General features: G+C 38.3%; 1 protein-coding gene across 1 annotated transcript in view; it reads right to left on the minus strand.

Annotated features, from left to right (window-relative positions):
- Positions 1 to 938: 938 nt before the first annotated feature.
- dcc (DCC netrin 1 receptor) overlaps positions 939 to 26,529 on the minus strand; it is a 474,778-nt gene continuing 449,187 nt past the window's right edge. The window contains exon 29 of the mRNA XM_030434685.1: positions 939 to 10,626. Within this exon, the coding sequence (XP_030290545.1) occupies positions 10,537 to 10,626 (90 nt within the window). The 3' untranslated portion in view covers positions 939 to 10,536. The remainder of the gene's footprint in view (positions 10,627 to 26,529) is intronic.

The raw sequence follows: 26,529 nt of genomic DNA on the forward strand, positions 1-26,529 counted from the left end.
TTTAAAATAAGTACTTCGCGATTTAAGTTATCATCAAATACTTACTGTCTTATGATTATTGTTAATAAGCATTTGTGAATGAATATTACTGAATATTTAGTATTCCTTATAATTTTTGGCACACTAACCAAATAAGTATGTTTTACAATGCATTGTATACATCAAGGCTCACTGAGTAATGATCATTGGTATAAACCACTCATGAGTGCCTGTAACTATGGTTGTCTAGCATTAACGGCACATTACAAATCATCATCAATATGTTCATTATATGTTATAGACATTGGCTTCATAGAGTGTTGGTAAAAAAAGGGCTTTAATATGCCTTCTTAACAGTTTTGTAAAGATTGTTTTATTGGCTTCATCCTTACTGTCATGTTCAGTTCTCACCAACCCTGTTAGTAAGTACATAATGATGATCACCGTAAGGTATGTATTAATTTTAATAAAGCAAAAAAAAGAGATTCGTATAGATTTAGCAATGAAATCATTGGGATGTAAGATAAGCTCAGTAAGTGTTTGTAATACATGTTTATGATGCTTAAAGTGATTCTTAAAACTGAGTCTAGTTAATAAGCATGTTATAAAAAACATATAAGGTCTTATTAGGGAATAAATAATGCTTATTACAATAACTTGCATATAAAGCATTACTCTTTTGATTTCAGTGACCCCATGAACTTTCCTCTTGAGCCAGCCTTAGCATTACTGGTAAGACTCATAGAACAGCCGAATCATCAGCTTGTTGTTTGTTGTAGTCATGCTTTCAGATTGGCTGGTATGAACACTGCAACCTCTAAGAGAGATAAGCAGGACTTCACAGTGCTTCCCATTGTTAATTAAAGTCTCCCTACCCCACCATTTCCCATTCAAACACATTTTTGACCACACTGACACATTCACTGATGATGCGATGCATAGAACAAGCCAAGTGGCAGTTTGCTTTTGTATAAAACTTTATTTATCAAACAAAAAGAATGCACCATTGAAATAACATTTCTATAAAAAGGACCATGGGACTGTTCTACAGTGCATTACAAAACCAGCAATTGTATACAACATTGTGGATAGAAACTTCGCTCTTCTTCATTTGAGATACAACATCATAATCATCTTCACCCTCACCACCATCTTCATCATCTTTTCTCTCCTTCACTCAAATGAACAAAATGTACACTCTTAAATATTGCAGTCACTAAGCTAATTTGGTTATAATGACACTAGGCTTGAACCTTTTTTTAAATGATGGAGACTCATTTGTCGAACAATGTTCTGGAAATTAAGTAACTGTCTGTGTGAGGAGATGAGGGGAGTTTTAATTTGGCCCTTTTCACCCCGATGAGATGAGGTCCAAATAATTTTTCCTACTCCATGATTTTCTTTTTGTAAGACAGTGGCCTATAATTGTCTGTGCTGCAGCTGACAGAGTCAATTTCACACCAACATCAGGCCACTTTCAAAGTCAGCACAGCCCTGACCAACTTCACTTCCTCTTTTTTGACCATGTAATTTGTCCCTTTTTTGATCGCCAGTGGTTCCCACCACAGGAGTGAAGCACCCAAAGAGAGAAGTTAATGAAGTTGAGCTTCCCTTTGAAATGCTGGAAAAGAGCCTCCTTAGTGTTCACCTTATCAGGTCCTGCTGGTGTTTCTGAGTTTCACACAGTCACCACAGGACGAGTCTTTACAGATAGAGGACAATGTGTTTATAAAGGACTTTCCTGGTGCTTCTGAATGGTTTATTCCATTAGCAACAGATCACCTTTATTTTCCTGCAGAGCTTTTTCTGAACAAGTAGCATCAGGTTTAAAATCAATTTCTGAGCTTCCAAAGACATACAGTATTGTGGTCATGCAAGTGAGAGAAGCCAAACTCTGCATGGCGGTGCATTCAAGGAAGCTCAGATGGCTTAGAATACATTATTATCAGCCTCTTATTTCATATATATATATATATAAATATATATATGTATGTATATATATATGTATGTATGTATGTATGTATGTATGTATGTATGTATATATATATATATATATATATATATATATATATATATATATATATATATATATATATATATATATATTGGAAATAGAGGATAATGATATGTAATGGCACTGTGATGTGTTAGATTGTTGGAATTGCCCTTTGAAAAATATATTGCCCAACATTTGTTTTATTTGTTTCAGATTTTTAAACTTTGGAATATACATTTTTACTGGCCTAAAATTGTAGTACTGTTCTGGCTCAACTGCCAACATTTGAAATGATCACGTATGAAATTGTCTGTCTTAACTAACCATTTACCTGACAAACTGTATCACCTGTTAGGCAAACACCAAATACAAATAGTGAAACATGGACTTTGTGCAAAGGACGTTGTGAATTCTTGCTTTAAAAAACAGCTCTCGACTGCATTACCTTTGACAAATGCACTAATTTTGACTAAAAGTTGGCTGTGATGGAATATCATGAACATGATTTTATGAAAAAATAATCATTTAAGGTCCACCCAGGAACTGTCCTCTTTGTCCATATTAGGATTTCCTTGCTCCAGATTGGTAGGTCAGGTATTAAACCTTGAAACAACATAGACCCTGCTATTATTCACAGGTTATATATATATGGTATAACTGCATAGATGAGATCAATCTACAGATTTTAGACTGAACAAAACAGACAAAAAGAAAAACGTGGTGGTGACTGTGTGTCCTCAGAATGACCTGAATTGGTGACAAACCATTTAATCATTCATAAAGAAATGCGAATAAATGTTCTACAACATTGCTTAAAATAATACTGAAACCTATAAAGACAATGCATGAAAAAAAGAAACAAGACAAAAGAAAGAACAATGGCACTTCAGTCCTATTTTTCATTTTATACTTTTCTAATACTAAATTTACGTTTGCAAAAATACTACATGGTTATAAATAATAGATTTAAAGAGCACTCGGAATAAAGTTAATAATAATAATAATAATAATAATAATGATATATTAAATTTGATTATAAAAAGTTACTACTCTAGTGGAACTGTACACTGTAAAATACACATGTATAACCAATAAGAAATAACAACAAAAAACCCTTCAAACATGTGGCTGTCGGAGGCCAGGGTCAGACCTTTGAAGGCAAGCCTTTGTATTGAGGCCGAGATGAAAAGTTTTTTTTTATCATCATCATCATCATCAGTGTTCAGATTCAAATTTACCAGAAAAAAACTACAACATCAAAATGGAACAAAAGTCCCTTCTAGTTTCCTCTGGTCCCCTTTTAGTTTCCTGAACTAACTTTTAGATTTTAGCTAGCAAAAACAAAATAGGATTCTTTGATTTTTTACATGATGGTCATTCTGTCTCTGTTCTGTTTGGGGATCAGATGAAAAAAAGCATTCTAGTCTTTTTTGGATGTTTCAGTCCATTCACTTCAAATTATATAGTTTTCACTAATTCACTATCCTGTTTCAAGCATTCATGTATTTCAGTCATTTCTGTCAAAAGTAAGAGTTTTAACTGAGCTCATCCATAAGCCATCATGTCTCCATTTATTTTTGTCAAAGTTATGTTACTGTTGTGACTTTTTTTTCACAGTTTAGTACAATTTTGTACAATTTACAAAAAGCTGTAACAAAAGATTGCTTAATTATTAATTATTAATTATTACATACAATTAATTATTCTGTCTCAATAATCATTTCGTCCCTAAAATAGAGAAAAGATTAGCTGCAGAAACAATGAAATATAACCGATTAACTCACCTCCAAAAGGCAAACTTCACCCAAAATGTTTAATTCGGCTGGAAATTTGGGAGGTTTCGTAGTCCACAGAAAATTTTCTGAAGCTTCATAGGAGAACAGCATTATCATTAAAACTATTGAAGTACGTGGGGGAAAACAACCCAAAAAAACTAACAACCATAAAATGCCTCTTTACAGCTCTGCTGTAAGCCAAGTCTCTGAAAGCCCTAAGCTCCCCCAATTGATTTAAAAATAAGTTATTTACACTCTTGATGCACAGCAAAGCTTGTGCACGAACTTAAGACGGGATGCAAACTATGCTTTTACCTCAGCAGCTACAAGATTTCTGCTTAAAAAGGGTAGTGATAGCATATTTTTTAAATTTATTTGGGACACTGAGGCTTCCAGAGACTTGAGTTAGGCCAAATAAGCTGTGTTAGGAACTATTTTATCATATATTATTATCATACTTATTATTATTATTTTTTTATGTTTTAAAACAAGTGAATAGTGACTAACATTTCAGATTTGGCTAGACTGTTCCTTTTACTAGGTCTCTAAAAGTTGTTTTCATGCTCAAAATGAGTGGCTGCTCAAAAGGAATAACTTAACCTGATTTGCAGTAACACGTGTTATATTTAATGAACAATATGCACAATCTGGTAAATGACTAAATGACATGTACTGATGAAAAAGCAGGTACAGAACTGTCCATCTAAGGGCTTGTCTTGTGTTCCTGTACCTATGTTCAGTGGTTCAAATACAAACATATGTCATGTAGATTAATTAAGAATAACTGTCTGGCAAAGAAATATCATAACTGAAAGATATGTCAAAGTGTGTCAAATCTGATCAGTGGCACAGGTACGACCTGTCTATAGTCAAACACGAATCTGAAAACAAACTGCAAAAAGTCTTAAGTTTCGATTATTGAAAACAAATATATCCATCTGTACTTCCCCTGCATCCAAATAGACTTGTTTCAGTGGTTAATGAAGCTCTAGTGAAAGTTCAGACAGGAAGACTCTTCTTTTGCTTGCTTTGGCCTTTGGTTTATTACTCATACCATCGTGTCATTCACTCGTCTGACACATGCTCGCAACATCCTAATTTGCTAATTTTGCGGATTTCAGTTTGTTTAAATCAGCCAGTCACATCCATCCAATAGCACAATGACACACCTTCACCTTAGCCTACCATCTTGCTGCTGTATTTTTAAATATGGTGCTCTCTTTCTCTTTAGCTCACTCATACTGTTGTTTTGTCTGTCCACCTCTGCATTACCATCCGGTCTTTGCAGATTCAACAGCTTCTCCCAGTTCTCCAGCCTCATCAGCTGTTCAAGTTGCAGGGTCATCTGCCACCACCATCACCAGTGTCTGGACAACATGGGGGTTTTTTCTTGCTGCTTCTTAGGGCAGAGGCCCCTCAATCAGAAAATCTCCCTGAAGAGTCTAAGCGCCAAAGACTTTCTACTAAGATTCAAACAACTGTTGTAATGAACATTTTCTTTACTTCATTCATTTGTCTCTCCTGATTGAACTTACATCATAGTGTGATGATCTGCCTAATTTACACATATCTGTGGAACATAACTGAGTATATAACTGAAAATAACAAGTGAGACAATTTCACTCATCTGACAGAATCCCATTATTATATGAAGAACAATTTTAGGTTGTATCTTAATGCATGCCTGATGAGGACGGATTTAATTTTTTTACAATGTGTGTCACTGCGAGAGATGGGTAGGAATTTTGCATTTTGCTCAAAGACCCTTTGATTGACACAGTTCAGTTATCTGATCTGTGATATTTCCGGTACAGAACGATCTTTGTCATCACAAGATTCAGCCCGTCGAGTGTCTGTATTTCAGGACGGCAGCCGAAATTTTGCATCTGTGCCACTGAAGTAAAGTTTCAGGCCCCTCTGTTTAAAAAGGGACACAGTGCTTTTGGGAAAAATCCTCAGAAGAGCAAAGTGTCTCATCTATTGCTGGTGCAGGAAAAACAAATTAACATAACAGAGCTCATTAAAAAATTTCACAAAGACCTGAAATGAAGTGTCTACATACAGAGGAAGAAAAAAACAAAGCTTAGTTAAAACACAAAGGCATGTATGATGTCTAATTCAACTCAACAACAACAACAACACCAAAAACAAAAGCATTTGGGCAAATGAATGGCGATAAATAAAAAAATGGCACATTATGGTATTAACAGAGTAATTCTCGGATTAAGATAACTCAAGATTGGAAAGACATTGTGTACTATAAAAAGATGTGTTTGATGTTTGAAACTGAATGAAGATGAAAAGAAGATGTAAAAGTCCATTCAGAGGAGATCAATGGTATACAGCCTCACTAATTACTGAAGGTGATGGTCATCAAATATCTCAAGTAAACTGGACCAAACTGCCATTTCATGTTTAGCTCAATACATAACACGTGTGGGCTTTCTGATAATTTTCCCAACCATCCATAAGTTTTTTTTTAATGATTTAAATGTAGCCATTTCCTACTCTTTCTTCAGCAGGCGACTCTTAATTCTAAGATGTCGGAGCATCTTCAAAATCACCAACTGGGAAAGTTATGTGTTGACAACGTTGGATCATATATCTGCTGGGACTATCAGGTAGCTTGATAATGAGACTGAATTCTCCTTTCATCTTGGCCATTTTCTAGGCTGTTTGGCATAAGCAATCCTTGGGGACAGATGTATCTGTCTCCACAGTGGTTGCCAAGTGCATTTATCTTGAAATGTGTTATGTTAATTTAGGAGTTGTTGTGGTGCGTTTTACCTCATCCACGCTTATCAACATTTATATGATGAGTGTTATGATGCAATTTTCCTGATGTTGTCCCCATTCTTTAGAGGCAATCTGAAGGTATGGAACCACGTTTTGAAGTCTTTGCAAGTACATTTTTTAATGTAATGACATTAAATATATGTCTTCTATGAAGAAAGGGATCGATCAAATACATTGTGGATGATTTGAAATGTTCAGTGCAATTTACATTTATTGGGCTACAAGGTACAAAACCACCAGATCAATAAACTATTGTCATTTTCTCTGCCTTGACACTGAAAAAATTAAATCTCTTTTGTCAACAGGCCACTTAATTTGGCATTTTCTGTTTAAATCAGATTTTTCTCTCTTTTTCTCTCGCTCATCTACCTGCAGCTCTGGAGGAGGAAGAGGAGGAAAAGAAGTGCAAGTAGAATGAATCGTTTGGCACGGACTGGATGTATCTCCCAGAACACTCTGATGAGTTTGATCCTAACACTGGCCGCCTGCTTCCGTTCATTTACCTTTCATCCCCACTCTCATTCTGCAGAGACGTTACCTTTCAATCCCCTCTGTCCCCTGGACTTTTCTCCACAGCTGTAACAACCCAGACAGCGTGAGTTTGAATCATAATATTTGAAACACCATTATAATGAATTCCCGGCCTCATTCCTCAGTGCCCTAGCTCGCACATACAAACCACCTCTGAATATCAATTCACCTTCTCTGCCTGTGCTCCCTCTTCTTTTTCTCTCCCTCTCTCTCTCCCTCAAGCATTTCTCTTTCATCACAGAAAGATAATGGTCTGGAAATTACAATATGGTGACTGGGGTGACACAGTCAAATAAGGAGTACGCTGGTGGCCTGTTTTTTTTCTCCTCAGCTAATTAATGAATCAGTTGTAAATTTTAAGTTCCTGCCTTTGTGCACACTCTAAAAATAGCTATCTTCACAAATTGTTTAGTTCCATTCTAGGCCCACAAATCAGATAAGGCAATTCAACCTATTCCAATTATGTCTTATGTCTTTTTGACTTATAAAAACACATTTCTGCAGTAGTATCAAAAAATCTTCACCCAATGAGCACTTAAATTATCTGAAAACACAATTTTATGAAAACTTTATAACAGACCATTAATTCTCAGACCAGATTTTTTCTTTCCAGCTGCCAATAAAGATATAGTTGTTTTGAAGAACAGAAAGGTTACAGAAAATAATTTCCTCATTCCACTTTTGAAGTAAGTTAAACTAAAAAAAAAAATGATGCAAATGAATCTCACCATACAGTTAATAATTACAATTTGAATAAAATGTACCTTTTTTTATATGTTCAAAGGCTGTAGCTTATCAATTTCCAGTGTTGGGGAGGCGTAAACTACATGTAGTTGAACTACATAGATTAACTACAATTTGCTCTAACTTGCTGGTAGTTAAACTACATTCATATTTTGTGCTGCGTCAAGTAATTCAACTACTTTTTGGGTCATTGTCTGTAATTTAACTACTCAATTTACAAACTACAATTTTGACCAATAATATGAAATATTTCTTATTTAAAAAAGAACTATGTAACATCAACTTTATTTTATTTATCTTTGAAAAAAGGCTTGAAACATGTCGTGACATGTCAAGCCAATGCTGCCTCTGATTGGCTTGCCCTGGCAGCACTCAAAAACTTACCAGAGTGGGTGGGTCTTTGTGCCAGGGAAGGCAGTGCTCATATGGCACAAGCACATCATAGATGACCCTCCGTCATCCCCGATCCGCCCCCGAACGCGCCAGCCCAACCACGGCCATATTTGAGCATGTACATACAGACACGACCTACATGTTCACATGTGAGCCCTGAATGCCGAAAACAACAATAATTTGGACTTTTCTCGACTTTTTCCTCAAGTTGATTTCATATTTCTTCTGGCATGTGAATTTTTTTTAGGCTATTATATTTTGTTTCACATACACCATATGTTGATTTATTTAACACTTAGTTAAATTAGTAAAATGAGTATAAGTAGTTGCTAAAGCTACTTTTTTAGCAGTAGTTTTACAAACTACATTTCTCCAGGGGTAGAAATGTAGTTTGTTCAACCTACTGCCAGGCTGAACTACATGTACTTTTACAAGTTACGCTTGCAAAGCAGTTTCCCCAACACTGTCAATTTCCATGGTGGCTCATGACCTTTAACGTAGCTATCTGTGGATATGTGTAAAAAATAAAACTGATAAAAAAACACCATTCTGACAGGACGGTAAATGTAAAAATATACTTTAAAAATATGCATTATTTGCATTTATGTTTTTGTAATGTGTCTTTTTTTTGTATAAAAAACAGAATGCCCTGAAGTAAACTCAAAGTAAAGCTGGCGGTCCCATCTGGGTGATCAAAGTTGACAGAGGTAAATGTGTGTTTATCTCATGAAAAATAAATGGATTCATCAAAAGCAGATTCAAATAGTCAAACACATACTGAAGAAACACAAGATCATTCTTCTTGTCATCAACAATGGCTGCCCAACTACCATTTCTAATTTTAATAATAATAATAATGATAATAATAATAATAATAATAATAATAATAATAATAATAATAATAACAATAACAATAATAATCATCATCATCATCATCATCATCATTACTTGATCCTTCATCCTGTTGCTCATCTTTTCTAATTACTTATTCCATCACAAAGATGCCCACTTTTATTTGTTCCTACTTTGACGGGAGCTCTTGTGGTGTTTTGGTGATTTTATAACTAAGATTATAAGATCATTATAATGATCTTATAATTGAGATTATCAGATCCCATGAACACACCTACAGGTGTCCCAAAAGCAGACAACACAGTCTTCCCTAACTTTTCTCGGTTTTGCAGACGATCTTCAGCACTCCAACCAGCAGGGGGCACAGAATGTGACACAGCACAATGTGACAGATATGAACAAGGAGCAAAAACAAAGAATGTTATGAGACGTTTCCCAAAATGAGAATTTGGCAAAAACACAAGTCCTTGTAGGTACTTAGTACTTAAGAGTTTTTGAGGATAGAGGAGAGTAAAGGCTTGGTCAAGAGCAGCAACAGACTGAGTCTATAGAGGTTTCTACAAAGTCCTGTAAGAGCTGGATCCAATTCCAGATGATATAGACTGGTCTAGAGATTCTCACACTTGTTTCTTTATTACCTTTATTTTTAGTAAACCTCCATAGGTGGAAGGGTTATGGGTGATGATTAGGTCTGTGAAGTCATACCAGTTTGTTCAACACAGGAAAAAAAGAATGACACTGTGGAATAATATAAATAGAATAGAGAAAATGCCGAAGATCACCTTACGCCATCCCAAGATGCAACCTTGGTTTGCGGTGAGAAAAATAAAGTTTTGGTGAAACTTTGGTGGCTGAGGATTTGTTTTCTATTTCTCACTGTAGGTTCTGGTTGCATTTTCAAGCCATATACACATCCTGTGACTGCACAATGTTGGAATACCCAAACAAAAAAACAAAGACAAAAGGAATACTTCCACCAGCGCTCATGAAAAATAAGTGAGGTACAGTAACTGAGTTGTGGATTGCTCAGCAGAGGACGCTAATAAATACCACAAAGAAGGAAAACAGGAGGATCATATAACTGACAACTGTCTTCTTTTTAAATATAATCCCATCATCCTGTGTCATTAAGTCAAGGCGCTAGGCAATGGGTCTTCTAGTTTTGTATTTCAGGTTGAATAGAGGTTTCAGTTTGAACTCGAGAGAAAGAAACCTCTCCACTCTTATCCTGTTCTTGGAGTCGATGCTGTGCTGCTATTATGTTTATCCTTTTTTTAAAATTCCCTTCCATCCAATCCTGGTCCCACCACAGTAGACACTGGTAAGGATTTCTCGAAAAAAAAACAACTCAACCCAGCACAGACGGAGGTCTGATTTCGCAGAGGTGTCTTCAAACCTAGATTAACCGTTGCCGCCTTTACTGAGGGTTCCAGACTAGACCATGGCTGGGGGCTGGACTGGGGTCACAGATTAGAAGGCTGAGCCAGTAATGGCATTAAGCTGCTTCATCAGCCCTTCTAGACTGGCCATCTGCTCGGAAAGGTCATCCTGCTCGTAAACCTGTAAGACAAAAAAGTAGAGCATGTTATATGGCCATGAGCTTTCTCAAAATGTGTCTGTGTAAATGAGCCTGTGTGGTAACTCATGGATTACTGGACGCATGTTTGAAGTCTGAAATTTGATGCCTGCAGCTCATAGTCACTGTGTTTTACTTTTTACTCCTGACCCACAAACTGATCCACTGAGCTCTTATCTTGGGACAGGTTTCTGTCATTACAATGTATAATGGTACTTTTCCTTATCATGAAGCAATAGCTACTAGTTGGCTGATATCGGATTAGCTAACTAGATAGCAAGCTAACATTACTTTGTTATTGCTGACTCATAAATGTCTGTCATGTTACTGTCTTGCTTAGCTATGAGATTTTGTTTGCCATCCATGCAATCATTTCTAGGCTGACAGCTATTGCTATTTTTGAAAGAGAAATTCATTGGCAGCCCTGGTTTTTTGAAGCTCCAGGCACAGCTGAAATGTTTTTGACACACCTTAAATATACTTTGTTAGCCTTGCTAAACTCCTGTGGCTCGCTAAGCTTCAGCCATGTGCACCAAGCTCTCAGCCCCAGGTTACCAGCTATCAGCCCAAGCCTCAGCCTCCAGCCAAACCTGTTGCAAACCAGTCTGTGTTCCCTTCTGTAAGGCTCTGTTTTATCAGCCTCCAGCAACTCCAACAGGTCCCAAGAGTCTTCTTTTCAAAGGAGCCTGCCCAGCCTTCAACAACAATACTTCCCCGGGGCTCTGCTCTTGGCCCTTTTCTTTTCTATTTATATATTTCACCTCTTGGCAAAATTAATTGCAGTAGTGGAATACATTTCCACTGCTATGCAGCCGACCCTGGTGTCTCTGAGCTGGCTGATGCCTCTGTTGTCTCTGGGCTGGTGGAAGACTCCTCTAACTCTGGGTTGTCTGATGCACCTCTTGGACCTAGTCAGCCTAGTCCTGGATTGGCTGATGCAGGGATGTTTGTACCTGGTTCGCTTTTGTTTCCTGGATCTCTCCTGCTTTGTTTATTCTTCTGCCTGCCTTGTGTTGTTGCCTTTTTGGGGATTGTATGGATTTGGACCTAAGCTCTTGTTTATTAAAGCTCTCCTTTAGTTTGGTTTTTGTCTACCTGTGTGTCCTGCATTTGTGTCCTGTTCTATGTCATCTTACAATTACTGAATGACTACCTTACCTTTAATTATCCTTCTTGTGTCTCTAAAGTAAACCAGTACAGTATACTGAGGAGTTAGTATGTAGTCCCCCATGACTGCTTTATTATCCAAATATTTCTTACTCTCAGATTCCTGCAGATACTTAATCCATCACAATGAGCTCCTTGTCTGATTTTATTTCAGTCAGGAGTTCAGTAAATGTTGCCTGGAAGCGCAGTGCAGACTTTTCAATCTACACATACAACTGATTAAAATAAATGGTGACTGTGTTGACTGTGATGGCTTATTTATAAGTAGTGAGTTTCAAGTATCTAAAAGTTGGCTGGATTGAAACCAATGGCTGTATGAAAGAAAGAGATCAAAATTACAATGATCAACAGGAATGCAACGTTCACAGGATTTAAATGGGCTAAATCAAATATAAAACCGGTGGCTGGCTAAATGGGTCCATTGCTGTGTATGGTTGTGTGACAGTCAAATGCACATATACAGCATGCTTTAGTGTTATATTGAACATTGGATCAGTGCATAGTTTGTATTTGCAGTTGGAGAAAAAAATCTATATTACTCTCAAATATTTCTCACATTTGATTGATGGTTTTATGTTAATGCATGTGTTATACTTGTACTGCATTATCAGTGTACGTATAGTCACTTTATGAGTCCTTTACTTTAATGCACTGATCTGCATAAATAAAGTGCAGGTACTGTGAAATTGCTCAAGGAAAACTACAGATATGCTGATAAATAGGTACAAACTTCTGATGTGAAATTAATCATCCAAAAGAACATACCTCCAGTCGAACAAATTATAAGCCCGTGTGTTTAATCATCAATGTGTGAAACTCAAACAGCCTGTCAACTATACATTTTCATCAAAAAGTGAACAGCAGTTCAGCAGCTTTAACGATAACTTTTATTATTTATTAATATATTGATTATTTTCTTGATTCATGTCCATACTAATTTCCTAAAGCCAAAGGTGATGCAAGATTGCTTCTTTTATCTGATCAAAACAAATCATAAAAAGCAATACAGTCACATGAGAGGGGAGATAAGATATAGTTGATGATGTCTTTTTCGATTGTTTGACTACTTGATTGACTAGTCATGTCAGACCTGTTTTTTAAAAAAATGTATAGATATTAGAATGTGTTATTTCAAGTTATTCATCCACTAACGTGCAAGCTAAATAAATATTTTCTTTTGTAAAATACATTTTGAAGAGCTATCTTCAATAATTCTAAAATGTTTAGATTACAGTGCCTTGCAAAAGTATTTACCCCCATTGAACTTTTCCACATTTTGTCACATTTTAACCACAAATGTAAATGTATTTTATTGGGATTTTATGTGAAAGACCAACACAAAGTGGTGCATAATTGTGAAGTGGAAGGAAAATGATACATGGTTTTAATTTGTTTTTACAAATAAAAAACAGAAAAGTATGGTGTGCAAAAGTATTCTTCCCCCTGAGTCAATACTTTGTAGACCACCTTTTGCTGCAATGGCAGCTGGAAGTCTTCTGGGGTAAGTCTCTACCAGCGATACACATGCAGAGACTTAAATATTTGCCCATTCTTCCTTGCTAAATAGCTCAAGCTTAGTCTGATTGGATGGAGAGTGTCTGTGAACAGCAATTTTTCTTCTAAGACTGTCCTGTATTTCCCATCAATTCAATCAATCAATCAATCAATCAATCAATCAATCAATCAATAAATACCTTTATTTGTCCCCAGTGGGGCAATTTGTTTCGCAGCAATAGGAGCACACAAAATACAAAAAACAAAGATCAGATTCAGATCAGCTTCCCTGTCCCTGCTGAAGAAAAGCCTCCCCACAGCATGATGCTGCCACCACTATGTTTCATGGTGGGGATGGTGTGTCCAGGGTGATGTGCAGTATTAGTTTTCTGCCACACATAGTGTTTTAAATTTAGGCCAGAATCTTCAATTTTGGTCTCATCTGACCAGAGCACCTTCCTCGACATGTGCGTCATGCCCCCATATGGCTTGTGGCAAACTGCATGGACTCCATTTACTACTTAGGTGACTTTTGAAGGCAAGTGGTTGCACTGGATGTTATTTAAGGGTATCAGAGTAAAGGGGGATGAAAACTTTTGCACATCACAATTTTATGTTTTTTATTTGTAAAAAAAAAAAAAATGAAAACCATGTATCATGTTCCTTCCACTTCACAATTATGCAACACGTTGTGTCTGTTGGTCTATCACATAAAATCCCAATAAAATACATTTTCATTTGTGGTTAAAACGTAACAAAATGTGGAAAAGTTCAAGGGGGGTGAATACTTTTGCAAAGCACTGTAACTCATTAGTTGATCCAAAGAGAACTTATAGCTGATGGTCTTTAATGTCATTGTAAACTGACTGATCTTTTAGTTTGGGAGAACTGGGCAAAACAGGACATTTCAGTACCGCACCTCAAATAAATATAATCAAATGGTAAAACAATAATTAGCTGCAGCCCTAGTTGACAGCATTCTGCTTTGGACTATTTACCTATTTATACATTAAGATCAACTATTATTTTTGTACAATTAATTTGAAAGGCTGTTTGTGTGGTATTCATGGCAATTCTATTGTTATGACATAACTGGTAGATAACTTTATCTGGATGTAATTTGAGTTTGCTGAGGTTAAGATGGTGGTAGGTGTTAATTTTGATGAATATGTTCTCATAAGCACTGTAACTCATAAGTTGATCCACAGAGAACTTATAGCTGATGGTCTTTAATTGCATTGTAAACTGACTGATCTTTTAGTTTGGGAGAACTGGGCAAAACTGGACTTTTCAGCACCACACCTCAAATAAATATAATCAAATGGTAAAACAATAATTAGCTGCAGCCCTAGTTGACAGCATTCTGCTTTTGCACAAAACAATTGAGATACTTTATCATTCAAGGTCCAACAATCTATGTGGCAGATGAAGGGTGGCCTTTTCAAAAGTCAGATTATAAAAACAGTTGAAGAGTCAATTACACTTTAATAGACCTTTAATTAATCAACATTCTTGAAATCCAAACTTTTCTTTCAGGTTTCCAATTAATGAAACTGTCCAGTATAGCTGGTAAACCGGATGTGCTCCTGGTGGATTCAGAATTCTGTTACTGTGTCCTGATTGAGCCCCACTGATATTTCAAATGAAGGCAATACAAAAATCTATACATGACTGGAGGGGGAGATGTCCCTAGGTAGAGAGTGTTCGCAAGCTTATATGTCTGGTTGGGTTAAAAGCTTTAACTGGATCAGTCTGATATCGGATTTTCAGATCTGGATCAACAGTTTGTGACTCTTTGAATGGAAAACTGCAGTGTGTTTGCCTAATTTAAAAAAATAAATAAACGTATCCCTTTAATGGATGATGGTGGATCTTGATTTTGGATTATTATGTGGACTGACTTTAAGATTTTAAACTGCAACATGAAATGTGGAATTGCTTGAACTATCAATGTCCATCAAGGTACTGGGCTGGAAAATTAGCTTTGTCTACATACATACACTACCAGTCAAAATTTTGGACACACCTTCCCATTTAATGTTTTTTTCTTCATTTGTACAACTATTTACAATGTAGATTCTCACTGAAGGCATCACAACTATGAATGAACACATATGGAATTATGTAGTAAACAAAAAAGTGTGAAATAACTCTAAATACGTTTCATATTTTAGATTCCTCAAAGTAGCCACCCTTTGCTTTGTTGACAGCGCTGCAAACCCTTGGCCTTCTCTCAATGAGCTTCATGATGTAGTTACCTGAAATGGTTTTCACTTCACAGGTGTGCCTTGTCAGGGTTCATTTGTGGAATTTCTTGGCTCCTTAATGGGGTGGGGACCATCAGTTGTGTTGTGCAGAAGTCAGGTTGGTACACAGCTGACAGCCCTATCTGACAACTGTTGGAATTAATATTATGGCAAGTGCAGTCGCAAAAACCATCAAGCACCAGTGGAAACCTTTGTTTTGGTCTGATGAGTCCAAATTTGAGATCTTTGGTTCCACTCGCCTGTCTTTGTGCAATGCAGAAAAGGTGAGCGGATGGTATCTACATGCATGGTTCTCACTGTGAAGCATGGAAGAGAAGGTGTGATGGTCTGGGGCCGCTTTGCTGGTGACACTGTTGGGGATTTTTTCAAAACTAAAGGCCCTGTGAACCAGCATGGCTACCACAGCATCCTGCAGCAACATGCCATCCCATCCAGTTTGCGTTAAGTTGGACCATCATTTAGTTTTTAACAGGACAATGACCCCAAACAAGTAAGGGCTATTTGACCAAGAAGGAGAGTGATAAAGGGCTGCACCAAATGACCTGGCCTCCACAGTCACCTGACCTAAACCTAATCGAGATTGTTTGGGCTGAGATGGACCGCAGAGTGAAGGAAAAAGGGCCAACAAGTGCTCAGCAGAACTCCTTCAAGACTGTTGGAAATCCATTGAGGTGACTAACTCCTGAAGCTCATTGAGAAAATGCCAAGAATGTGCAAAGCAGTAATCAAAGCAAAGGGTGGCTATTTTGAAGAATCTAAAATATAAAACATGTTTTGAGTTATTTCACACTTGTTTGTTTACTACATAATTCCATATGTGTTCATTCATAGTTTTGCTGTCTTCAGTGAGAATCTACAATGTAAATAGTCATGAAAATAAAGCCATAAAATGAGAAGGTGTGTCCAAACTTTTGACTGGTAGTGTATGTATCAGACAATGCTTCTGCAACTTTCAATTGATCACTGTTTAATAGTTTGTTTGTAAGTGAAAAGTACAAATAGCTAGCAGTAATGAGGTAATTATTTCACCATCAAAACATCTTAACTTAATAATCTGTTTAAAGTAAAAAAAAAAAAACTAAAAAAACATAACAATCATTAAATCAGGTACTTCAGTTGTGGCACAGTTCATTTATTTGTTTTGCTCCTTTCTCTGATTCATTTATTAGATCTTGATACACACATTCGTGAATTTATGTCTTTTTCACTTTTACATGTTGTTCAATAATCTTTTATAAACTTTGTGGTGATGGGTGTATTTGGTTGAAACCAAAATATTTTAACGACTGTTGAATGAAATGCGATCATATTTTCTTCAGTTGTTGGTTCCTGCAAGATAAATTAAGATAACCGTTCATGATTATGGAAGTTAAATCCTGTCATTAATCAAGAGCATAGATTTTCAGTTTGAGAGCATGATTTCATTCCTTTTCAGTGACACAGCTCTTTCGCGTGCTCAGATTTTTTCTCCTCATGCTCACATTTTGTTCTTGCATTTAAATTTCTTCTGCTCTCTTTCAAAATGTCAGCTTGAACTCAAAAATCACATGCCCGTGTTCACATTTCTCCTTCTTGCACACAAAAATTTCGCTCGCATTCAAATGTGCCCTCTGCGCGCTCAGATCTAAAGTGCACGCGCTCAGAACACACACCTGCTCACAGGTCAAGTTCTGCTCTCAGATCTCTCCTCTGCTCACGGATTTTTCTTGCGTATCAACACTGTCAACCAATAGAAGGCCGGCTACTGTTGACCAATCAGATTACACCCGCTTCTTTGCGGGGCGGGCACTGTTTCTACCGGGTTTATCTACTTCCGCCCTCCAGGCTGTTAAATGTGGTGGTTGCCTTTATTTTTTGACGACCTTTGGAATAAAATATCAGTTAATCAATACACCAGTGCCCGTGCTTTTCATTACAGTAGCTACATCAACATAAAGTAGAACAATAGCTGCTGTACTTTCGCCATATTAGCCAGCTGCCCAGGCAGCGGGATATATCTTATATAGTATAAATACTGCAAGTCAGGTAAGATCGCGATGATAGTACAGGGGTTTAAATGTTCGTTTCATAATGATTTTTGCTTCATGAGACGCTGGTTCGCATCCCGGCTCGGCCGGCACCCTCGCTCGTGTAATGAAAAATGATGTAATGACACTATGATGATAAATACGCTATCATCATAGCGTACTTTTCATTCATCCGTTTTTCATTACACGGATTCTACTACTGCAGGGGTTCTCAACCCTTTGCAAGCTGCCCCCCCCCCAAAAGCTGGTTCATTGCAGTTGGAAAAACGTGCAGTGTCAGTGGTCACGTCTTCTTCCTTGATTAAAAAAAATAAATGAATTAGACCCGGCATTTATTTGGAACCTGCGGTTATTTATCAAAATATACACCTGCACCTGGCGTTTAAAGTGGACCCTGCGGTTAATTGAAACTCGGCTATTATATAAAGTACATTTACACCCCGCTCTGTACGCCGGGCCGGGATGCGAACCAGCGTCCCATGAAGCAAAAATCATCATCAAATCGATATTCTTAACCGCTGTACTATCGTCCCGATCATAACCACTCTGCAGTATTTATACTATATAAGATATATCCCGCTGCCTGGGCAGCTGGCTAATATGGCGAAAGTACAGCAGCTATTGTTCTACTTTATGTTGATGTAGCTACTGTAATGAAAAGCACGGGCACTGGTGTATTGATTAACTGATATTTTATTCCAAAGGTCGTCAAAAAATAAAGGCAACCACCACATTTAACAGCCTGGAGGGCGGAAGTAGATAAACCCGGTAGAAACAGTGCCCGCCCCGCAAAGAAGTGGGTGTAATCTGATTGGTCAACAGTAGCCGGCCTTCTATTGGTTGACAGTGTTGATACGCAAGAAAAATCCGTGAGCAGAGGAGAGATCCGAGAGCAGAACTTGACCTGTGAGCAGGTGTGTGTTCTGAGCGCGTGCACTTTAGATCTGAGCGCGCAGAGGGCACATTTGAATGCGAGCGAAATTTTTGTGTGCAAGAAGGAGAAATGTGAACACGGGCATGTGATTTTTGAGTTCAAGCTGACATTTTGAAAGAGAGCAGAAGAAATTTAAATGCAAGAACAAAATGTGAGCATGAGGAGAAAAAATCTGAGCACGCGAAAGAGCTGTGTCACTGAAAAGGAATGAAATCATGCTCTCAAACTGAAAATCTATGCTCTTGATTAATGACAGGATTTAACTTCCATACATGATTAGCTGAATTTATATAAATCTCATTGTCATTCAAAAAAGGGTTTTGACAAGTTAACTGCAAAATAATGACTCCCACAAGCTTCAGGTAAGGTTGTGGTTAGTGCTAACACACAAATGTGTGTAAGCTAACATGAAAAGCAAAAAACAAGACTTCTGTTGAACAAAGTCAGATCTCTTGATACTGTGGTGTTTGTGAGAGAGACAGCAGGTAGTTTATGTTGAACAGATGGCTCAAAGCTACATGTGCTGCTCAAACAGTGAGCTTTATTGACAATTTTGACATTTTCTGGGAACGCAGACACCTGTTTAAGGCATATGGATTTTGCCTTAACAAGTCAGGGGTTAGGTTGTTAACCGCCAACATATTTTACTCTGTGCACCACACATCAGTTCCTCCTACAAAGGACAAGAGGTGAGACAAGCCAAAACAACTGATAAAACAGCCCTCAGGAGGAGAACTTCTACTGCCTGAGATAAGCTGTGAACAGACAAGGCAGCTGTGCTAGGAGGAGGAGGCTTCACAGCCGCCATCTGCATGCCCTCCAGTCTCAACAAGAGGGAACTTCCATTCTCCCCCAACCCCAACCAACTCTCTGCCCTCGTTAGTCAGCCTCTTCCCTTTAACCCCCCTCCCGAATTTCACAGACGAGAAGAAAAAGCTTGTCAATGTCAAGAATCAAACACACACCACGTTCAAATACCATATTCTCGTCCCTAAATCTCCTTCACCACCCTCACGGCCAAGGCCCCATCCCACTGCCACACTTTGAAACAACCATCGCAGAAATGTCACCGCACGCCTCTACCTCCTCCAAATCACCCTCTGTCTCCACAGTCTGAAAACAGACACAACACATCCCGTCCATGTAGACAATACAACTTACTCTAACTGATATGTGCTGGGTCCAGGCTACACAGTTGATATCATTCTGTTTTCCCACCAGAAGAGCCTGGCCCCCTTGGGGTTCAGGTTGCCTCAATTTCTGTGTTAACAGGTATTGGAAAAATGTTGAATCAAGAAACAATTTAGCTCCCATTCCTCATCAGCCACAAACTGTCACAAAAATTGCACAGTTGGTTTTGACTCCCTAAATTTAGCTCTATTAGACATCAGGTCGCCAGCAGGAAAATCTACTTTAATATAGGATTTTATTATCAAACACAACAGAAACTTGGTTAGACCAGGCTAACAGTGCAATTGTTCACATTGAATCAAGCCCTCTAAAATTCCCTTTGAGATGTTTCATGAAAATTGTACTGCTTTTGAATATGTTGCTCTTCACTTAAACTCATGGGGCTACTTCTGGGGCTATATTTCTAATCATCTACAGGCCACCTAAATACTGTATGGACATTTGTGATGACTCTGCTGAGCTACTGCCTCTCATCTGTGTAGTGGAGTTATTAGTGAGTTAGTGACTCCACTACTGGCTGTCTTACTGTCATTGAAGGTGTACTGAATTTAAATCATTATCATTTACCTGTCTCTTCCAGTATTATGTGATATATGTTTAAATTGTTAGTATTTTGGCAAAATAGCATCAAATCAGCTCAAATCAGTACAGCCTCATGGAGCATAACATTACTTTAGTCCAGGAATGCCCAAAGTTGGCCCTGTACTGATTTGGTTTGACTTGGGCTGTGTTTGTAATGACAAACATAAACATTAAAAGATTCAAATATAAATTACTGTTTGTGCCGTTTTATTTTTATGTGAGATAAAACTGGTCCTCAAATTTAGGATTCCTAGTTCTTAATCATTTTCCATTAACAGAGTGGTAGGCAGAGTAACATCGTGCAGGAAGAATTAGTAAATCCCAGTACCCAGTTGGGTAATCCCATCCCAATTGGTATTTGCTTTTTAGTCAGTGTTCCACCATTAAGTTTGAATAATGGTCCGCCAAGGTAAAAAGTTTGGGTAACCTTGTAGATTTTGAAGAGTCCCAGGAACAGTGAAGAATTATGGCAGCTGTCCTTTATCTCTGTACTTCACACAGAGTGTGATCATTTGCCCTTCCACTCTCAATCTGAATGAGACCATGAAAGCCCACTTAGAAGCCCCACAATGCCAGGTGCTTTTCACTTCCCACACACCGACGTCTTCTGTAAAACTCTTAACAGTGTATAAAACCCCCAATGAAGCCAATGACCTTCCGTTCTCATTAGGCCCCCACACACCACCCAGACTTCCAACTGCCTAATCCGACCACTCTCCGACCACCCTGTTGCCTCTTGTCTGACCCGTTCATAAGAAAAGTTGCATTGAACACACTACTTCGATGTGCTGCCAGCTCCACAGTAGTGTGTACGTTCTGCGCATGCGCGAGATGCAATAAGCGGCTGGCTTTAGTGATAAAGAGGCTGGACTAAAGGTTTATGCAAGCAACTCTTTACTTTCAATCAAAACGAAACTTAACTATTTCAGACAAAAACAGCTGTATACTAAACATGCATCGAGGCAATACCAAACAAACAGATTAATTTGTCCTGAACGGACATAATAACAGCTAGTCTCATGCCAGTACTCCAAAACATGAAAACAAGAAATGACGGAACGGAGTGCGTAAAACTCAGCGTACACAGTATTCCGCCCCTCCCACACACCTCGCTGATTCGCTAGCGCACTGCCAATCAGAATGGTCATACAGCTGGCACACAACCAATCAGAGTATCCAATGGCTCAGACGTCCGTCAGCCCTCCTCCTCAGACTTTGCATGTTCCGTCGGATCAGACAACGTCTGAGCGGCTCTGAGCGCTTCCGACGCAGCTGAGCACACCAAACATATTTGTTCCCGACCTCGTTCGAGCATCCCCACACACTTCAGACGTCCAATGGTTACGCCGGTGTGTTCCTGCCTATTGGTTGACCAACGACAGCAGAGTTTAACCAAGTCAGTAAACGCTTGATCAATCGATACTCTTTACTTTTTCTCTGATTTACCGCTGTCTCTGGCGGCCTGCTGACCTGGATTCATGCTCCTCTATAATCCATCCCAGCACAGCAAACTGCACAAGCCACATGTACACAGTTTCAGACAGAAACAGATAAATCTGAAAAGTGTGTAAATGCGTATCAAGGTTTCTGTCCACATATTCCAATGGCTTTCTCAAAGTTCAACAATGAAACGCAGACTACTACTAATACTTATATTGGAAGTATCAGATTATTAGTGGGACACTTGAATGAGTCCATATTGACCTTTCAGACCACAAACTCTAAATCTAAGAACTCCACTCTCAGACGGAGCGAAACTCTACATGACAGAGTTAGGGGGAATTGTGGTGTTTGGAGTCATTGTCGTGTTTTTAATATTAACGACCCATATCAAACCTCCCATTTTTAGCCAAGATTTTCGAAAAAGTTGTTTTTAATCAAGTACACACTTTTATTAAAAACAACGACATCTTCGAGACTCTTCAGTCCAGTTTTAGCTGTGCAGATGACAATCAGTTATATGTTTCTGTATCCCCAGATCACTTTAGCCCACTGGATAGCTTAATAAACTGCTTACTTGACATAAATACATGGATGTCATAGAACTTCCTCCAGCTGAATGAAGACAAAACAGGGGTCATAATATTTGGGACAATAGCCCAGAGAAGGCAAATGTCTGTGCACCTTAAGTGACAAGGCCTTCGCACCAAGAACCAGGTTAGAAACCTTGGTATCGTCCTAGACTCTGATCTCAGATGTCACCAAAATATCCTTTTATCATTTGAGAAACATTGGTCCCGGCACCATCTTATCTTTCTGACATGCATATGGAGAGTCAGCTTTTAGACCTTATGGCCCTCGTCTCTGGAACAGTCTGCCTCTTAATCTGAGGGAATTACTCCATGCTATTTTTAATTTATCCACTAGCCTTTTTTAAATAACTTTCATAGTTATTGTTATTTCTATGCCTTTGTATTTTTTTATCTGTCTGCTTTTTACTAACACACACTATTGCCTCATTGAATTTTTGTTGTATTATTTTATTGTTTTTAATTTTGCACAATTTTTGTGAAGCACTTTTGGCTGCAATCATGTACGAAAGATGCTATATAAATAAATAAAGCTGAAGTTGAGCGGGGGGGCGGAAGAATTTTTTATTTGTGTAATTTGTGTGAACCTCTGACCTGCTGTTCAGATCAGGACCAGGAGAACAAACACAGCCACAAAGAACATGGTGTAGGAACCCGGCCCATGCTGTTCTCCTCGCAGGAGGCCCGGCTGTGGGTCTGTGAAATCGTGAAACCGTGAAATCAAGGATCGTAAAAGAGAGCCATAAACATTTCCATACCAGCAGAAGTGAAAAGAATCCTGGTTTCTTTCCTGATCCAGGACACATATAAACTGAGACCTCACCTTTGCCTTCATGATATATTTTTCAACAGCTGGACCAGACCTACATTTTGATAAGTTTATAATCTTCCTGATGTAATCCTAACCCAAGTTATAAACTTCTGAATTAATACCTGAATGAGTGATGGAGCCACAGAGCCACCTTGTGGTAAGCTTCGGTATAGTTCCCAGAGGACTTTCTTAAGTAATGTAATCCATAATCTTGTTTATCTATACTTTTGTCTTTCCTCCGATATATGTTTTAAATGTATAAGTCAGCACTGTATGAAACAGGTTTGAGCCATCAATGCTGGCGGAGGTTATGTGTCTGTGTGTTGCATGTATTATAACTGATTATTCCTTTTTCCTATTAAGCAATTTTGTTTATTTGCTTTTATTCATGTAACCGAAAGGTTTATGTAATGACCATGGTGGATTTAGGTGAACAGTCAACCGCGATCTTAAAACTTTCAGAAGGATAGTTTAATTCAGCAATAATTGATAAGGCCGCGATTCGATCCGTGACATCACCGGAGGAAGCGACTGGCCAAGCCGCTCCTCGGACCCGCCTACTACTATGCCTTAAAAGACAGACACAACGTGTCTCTCACGCTCTTGCACTCTTGTTTCTCTTGCTTTCTTGTTTTTACGCTCGTGTTTTTTCCTTGTTTTTCTTCTTACTTCTGTACTTTTTGCTACGCCGCGTAACTCTTTTATTTTTCAACATTTGATTCCGTGCCTTGCTTAGTTTGCGACCTACTCCGAAGAATCTGAACCACTAGTTGAATAATTTTTCCAAGTAATGAATTTTGCTTTTGAGAATACTTATAATAAACGTAAAGCAAGGGCGAAATTACTTTCTTTTGCTTTTTATATATTACTAAAGTATCGTGTTCAAATTCAGAAGAAGCCATTTTTGTCTATTCTTGTATTTAGTGACTAGGGAAGATTCGCCGGCCAACGTTTCATCCTTCAGTTATTTTTAAACAAGAAGTTAAATCCGTTAATGAGTCAAAGCTAAATCTTCACCACTCCAAAGAGACTCTGACTAAGACGCTGATCATACATCAAAAGTCCGGTACAGAAATCGAACTATTCAAGAAGCCGGAACAGCATATCCAGCTGACCAGAGAAGTCGACATCCAGCCGAGCCAAACAGCTGTTGCATCTACAGCCGAGACGAGAGAGGATCAGAGGACACCCCGTGGACCTCCCCTTCTACAAACAAGTAGGTTGAAATCTCTGCACACAGCTGGAGTCAGAAAGATCAGAGTTGGTGTCTATAAAGCTTCGACTTCTACTTTATAAACTCATAGATAACTTCTCATATCGTACCGTTAGGATAGGAATTACTCCCGTGATTTTATGAATGAACGGAGTGTTACACTCAAATCCATCATCGTTTAGAAGTCAGTTGTTCAATAACTCACTCCCACAATTTTCACCTTTTCTGTTATTTGTTATTACTCGTTTGAATTATCTCATATCATTTATTCTGCATTTATTTAGTTAATACACATATTTAACCTTATGTCGTTGTCTGTGCACGTTTAATTTAAGGTGGAAAATCGATGGAGACGTGGAAAGAAGTCACTGCTTCAGAATAAGAGACTGATTAAATTGATTTCAACTGTTTAAGCCAAACTTGTACAGTTGAATTTGAATAATGTCCTTCGTATTATTCAAACTAGCTTAACAAACGAAGGTGGTGTCCCGTATAAAACTGTGAACAGTTACCAGTAATTAATTAACCCTTTTTCTCCCAAGTGATAGTCTCCTACAATGGAGAGGGTGGATGGAGCTTTGTTGAATATAAGTTCAAATAGAGAACATAAACCAGGTTTTCAGACTTCAGGAATTTGCAGCAATGTTTATATTGTCTTGTGATAATATTCTGTAGTTTTACTTATTTTTCAATATGATTTATTTATTGAGTTTCCAACAAAAAGAACAGACACAGACCCTTATATACATCTGAGTGGGTAAGATACAACAGACCATTGAATGAAGTGAGGTAAGCACTGATAACAGAAAGTGGGGCTACTTAAAATAAGAGGATAAAGTTTGTCAATACCTGCAGAATCACAAACCTTGAAACACATAATATCAATGTGGAAAAAACTGAAAACAAGACTAAAAACAAAACAAAACACACAAAGAACAGAATGCAAGACACAAAAGACAGCCACAAGTAGGTGCAGTTCAGGGGGCTGTTTAGCCAGTGGGGGGAGCGTCCAGCTGCACGGACTGGACATGTTTGTGAAAGGGTTGCCAAATCTTTAAAAATGTTTCATTGGAGCCACAAAGTGTTTGATTTTCTGATAAGGCATCCCTTATCCAATGGGTGTGGGAAGGGGGGAGATAGGCTCTTCCAGTGCATCAGAATGACATGTCTCGCTAATAATGTGAGAAAAGCCACCAGTTCAGTACAGTAGGAAGGCAGTGGGTTGGTAGCGGGCAGGACACCGAACTGGCCTACTAAGGGTGATTGGAGGACGTTGGTAGATGTGATGGCCGAGAGTAAGTAAAATACAGAATTCCAGAACCGAGAGAGAGCGGGACTGATCCAAACATGTGACTGAGGTTAGCTGGTCCTAAATGACACTTATCGCAATTTGGATCGGTGCGCGGATGAATGCGAGCTAGTTTGCTTTAAGACCAATGGACTCCAGTATGAATTACTTTGCACTGCAAAACCTCATGCTGGCCGCAAATACATGATGCATGTACCCATTTCAGAGTAGACTGCCAGACCTCAGGCTCTATCTCTATATTAAGGTCCTCGGACCAAGTAGTGTGCAGTTTATCAGAGGATGAGGACTGGTGTGTAAGGAGAGTGTAGTATAGCTCTGAGATGGTACCTTAGAGTAGGGGAAGGAGGAATAGCAGGGAAGCGATTGTGAGCAAAGTCTCTGACTTGTAAATACCTGAAGAAGTGGGATCTCTGCAATTTGAATACACCCACTAGTTGGTCAAAGGATGCAAATATTTACTCAATGTAAAGATGTTTGACAGATACAATCCCATAATCCTCCCAGGCTGCGAAAGCCCAATCATTGATAGAGGCAGTAAATGGAGGGTTAGAATGCACAGGGGATAAAAGAGAATTTGACTGTAACCCGAGATGGCTTTTCATCCAGATCTTGAGACAGTTTTTTACTATGATATTACTGGAATAAGACATTGGGATGGTGTCGGGGAGGCACAAAAGGGACGTTAGAGAGGAGGAGCCACATGACGCAACCTCAATCAGCAGCCACGGTGGAGGCTGATTGTTTATGTGATACCAGTGCAGTATAGATCGAATGTTAGCGGCCAAGTAATATGGATGGGTTGTGTCTCTTTGGTGTGTCTTTCCGAATTCTGGGAGGTTTTTTGTTCCATATGAACTGAGAG

The sequence above is a fragment of the Sparus aurata genome, chromosome 12 (assembly GCF_900880675.1).
Source record: "Sparus aurata chromosome 12, fSpaAur1.1, whole genome shotgun sequence".
Taxonomy (NCBI): domain Eukaryota; kingdom Metazoa; phylum Chordata; class Actinopteri; order Spariformes; family Sparidae; genus Sparus; species Sparus aurata.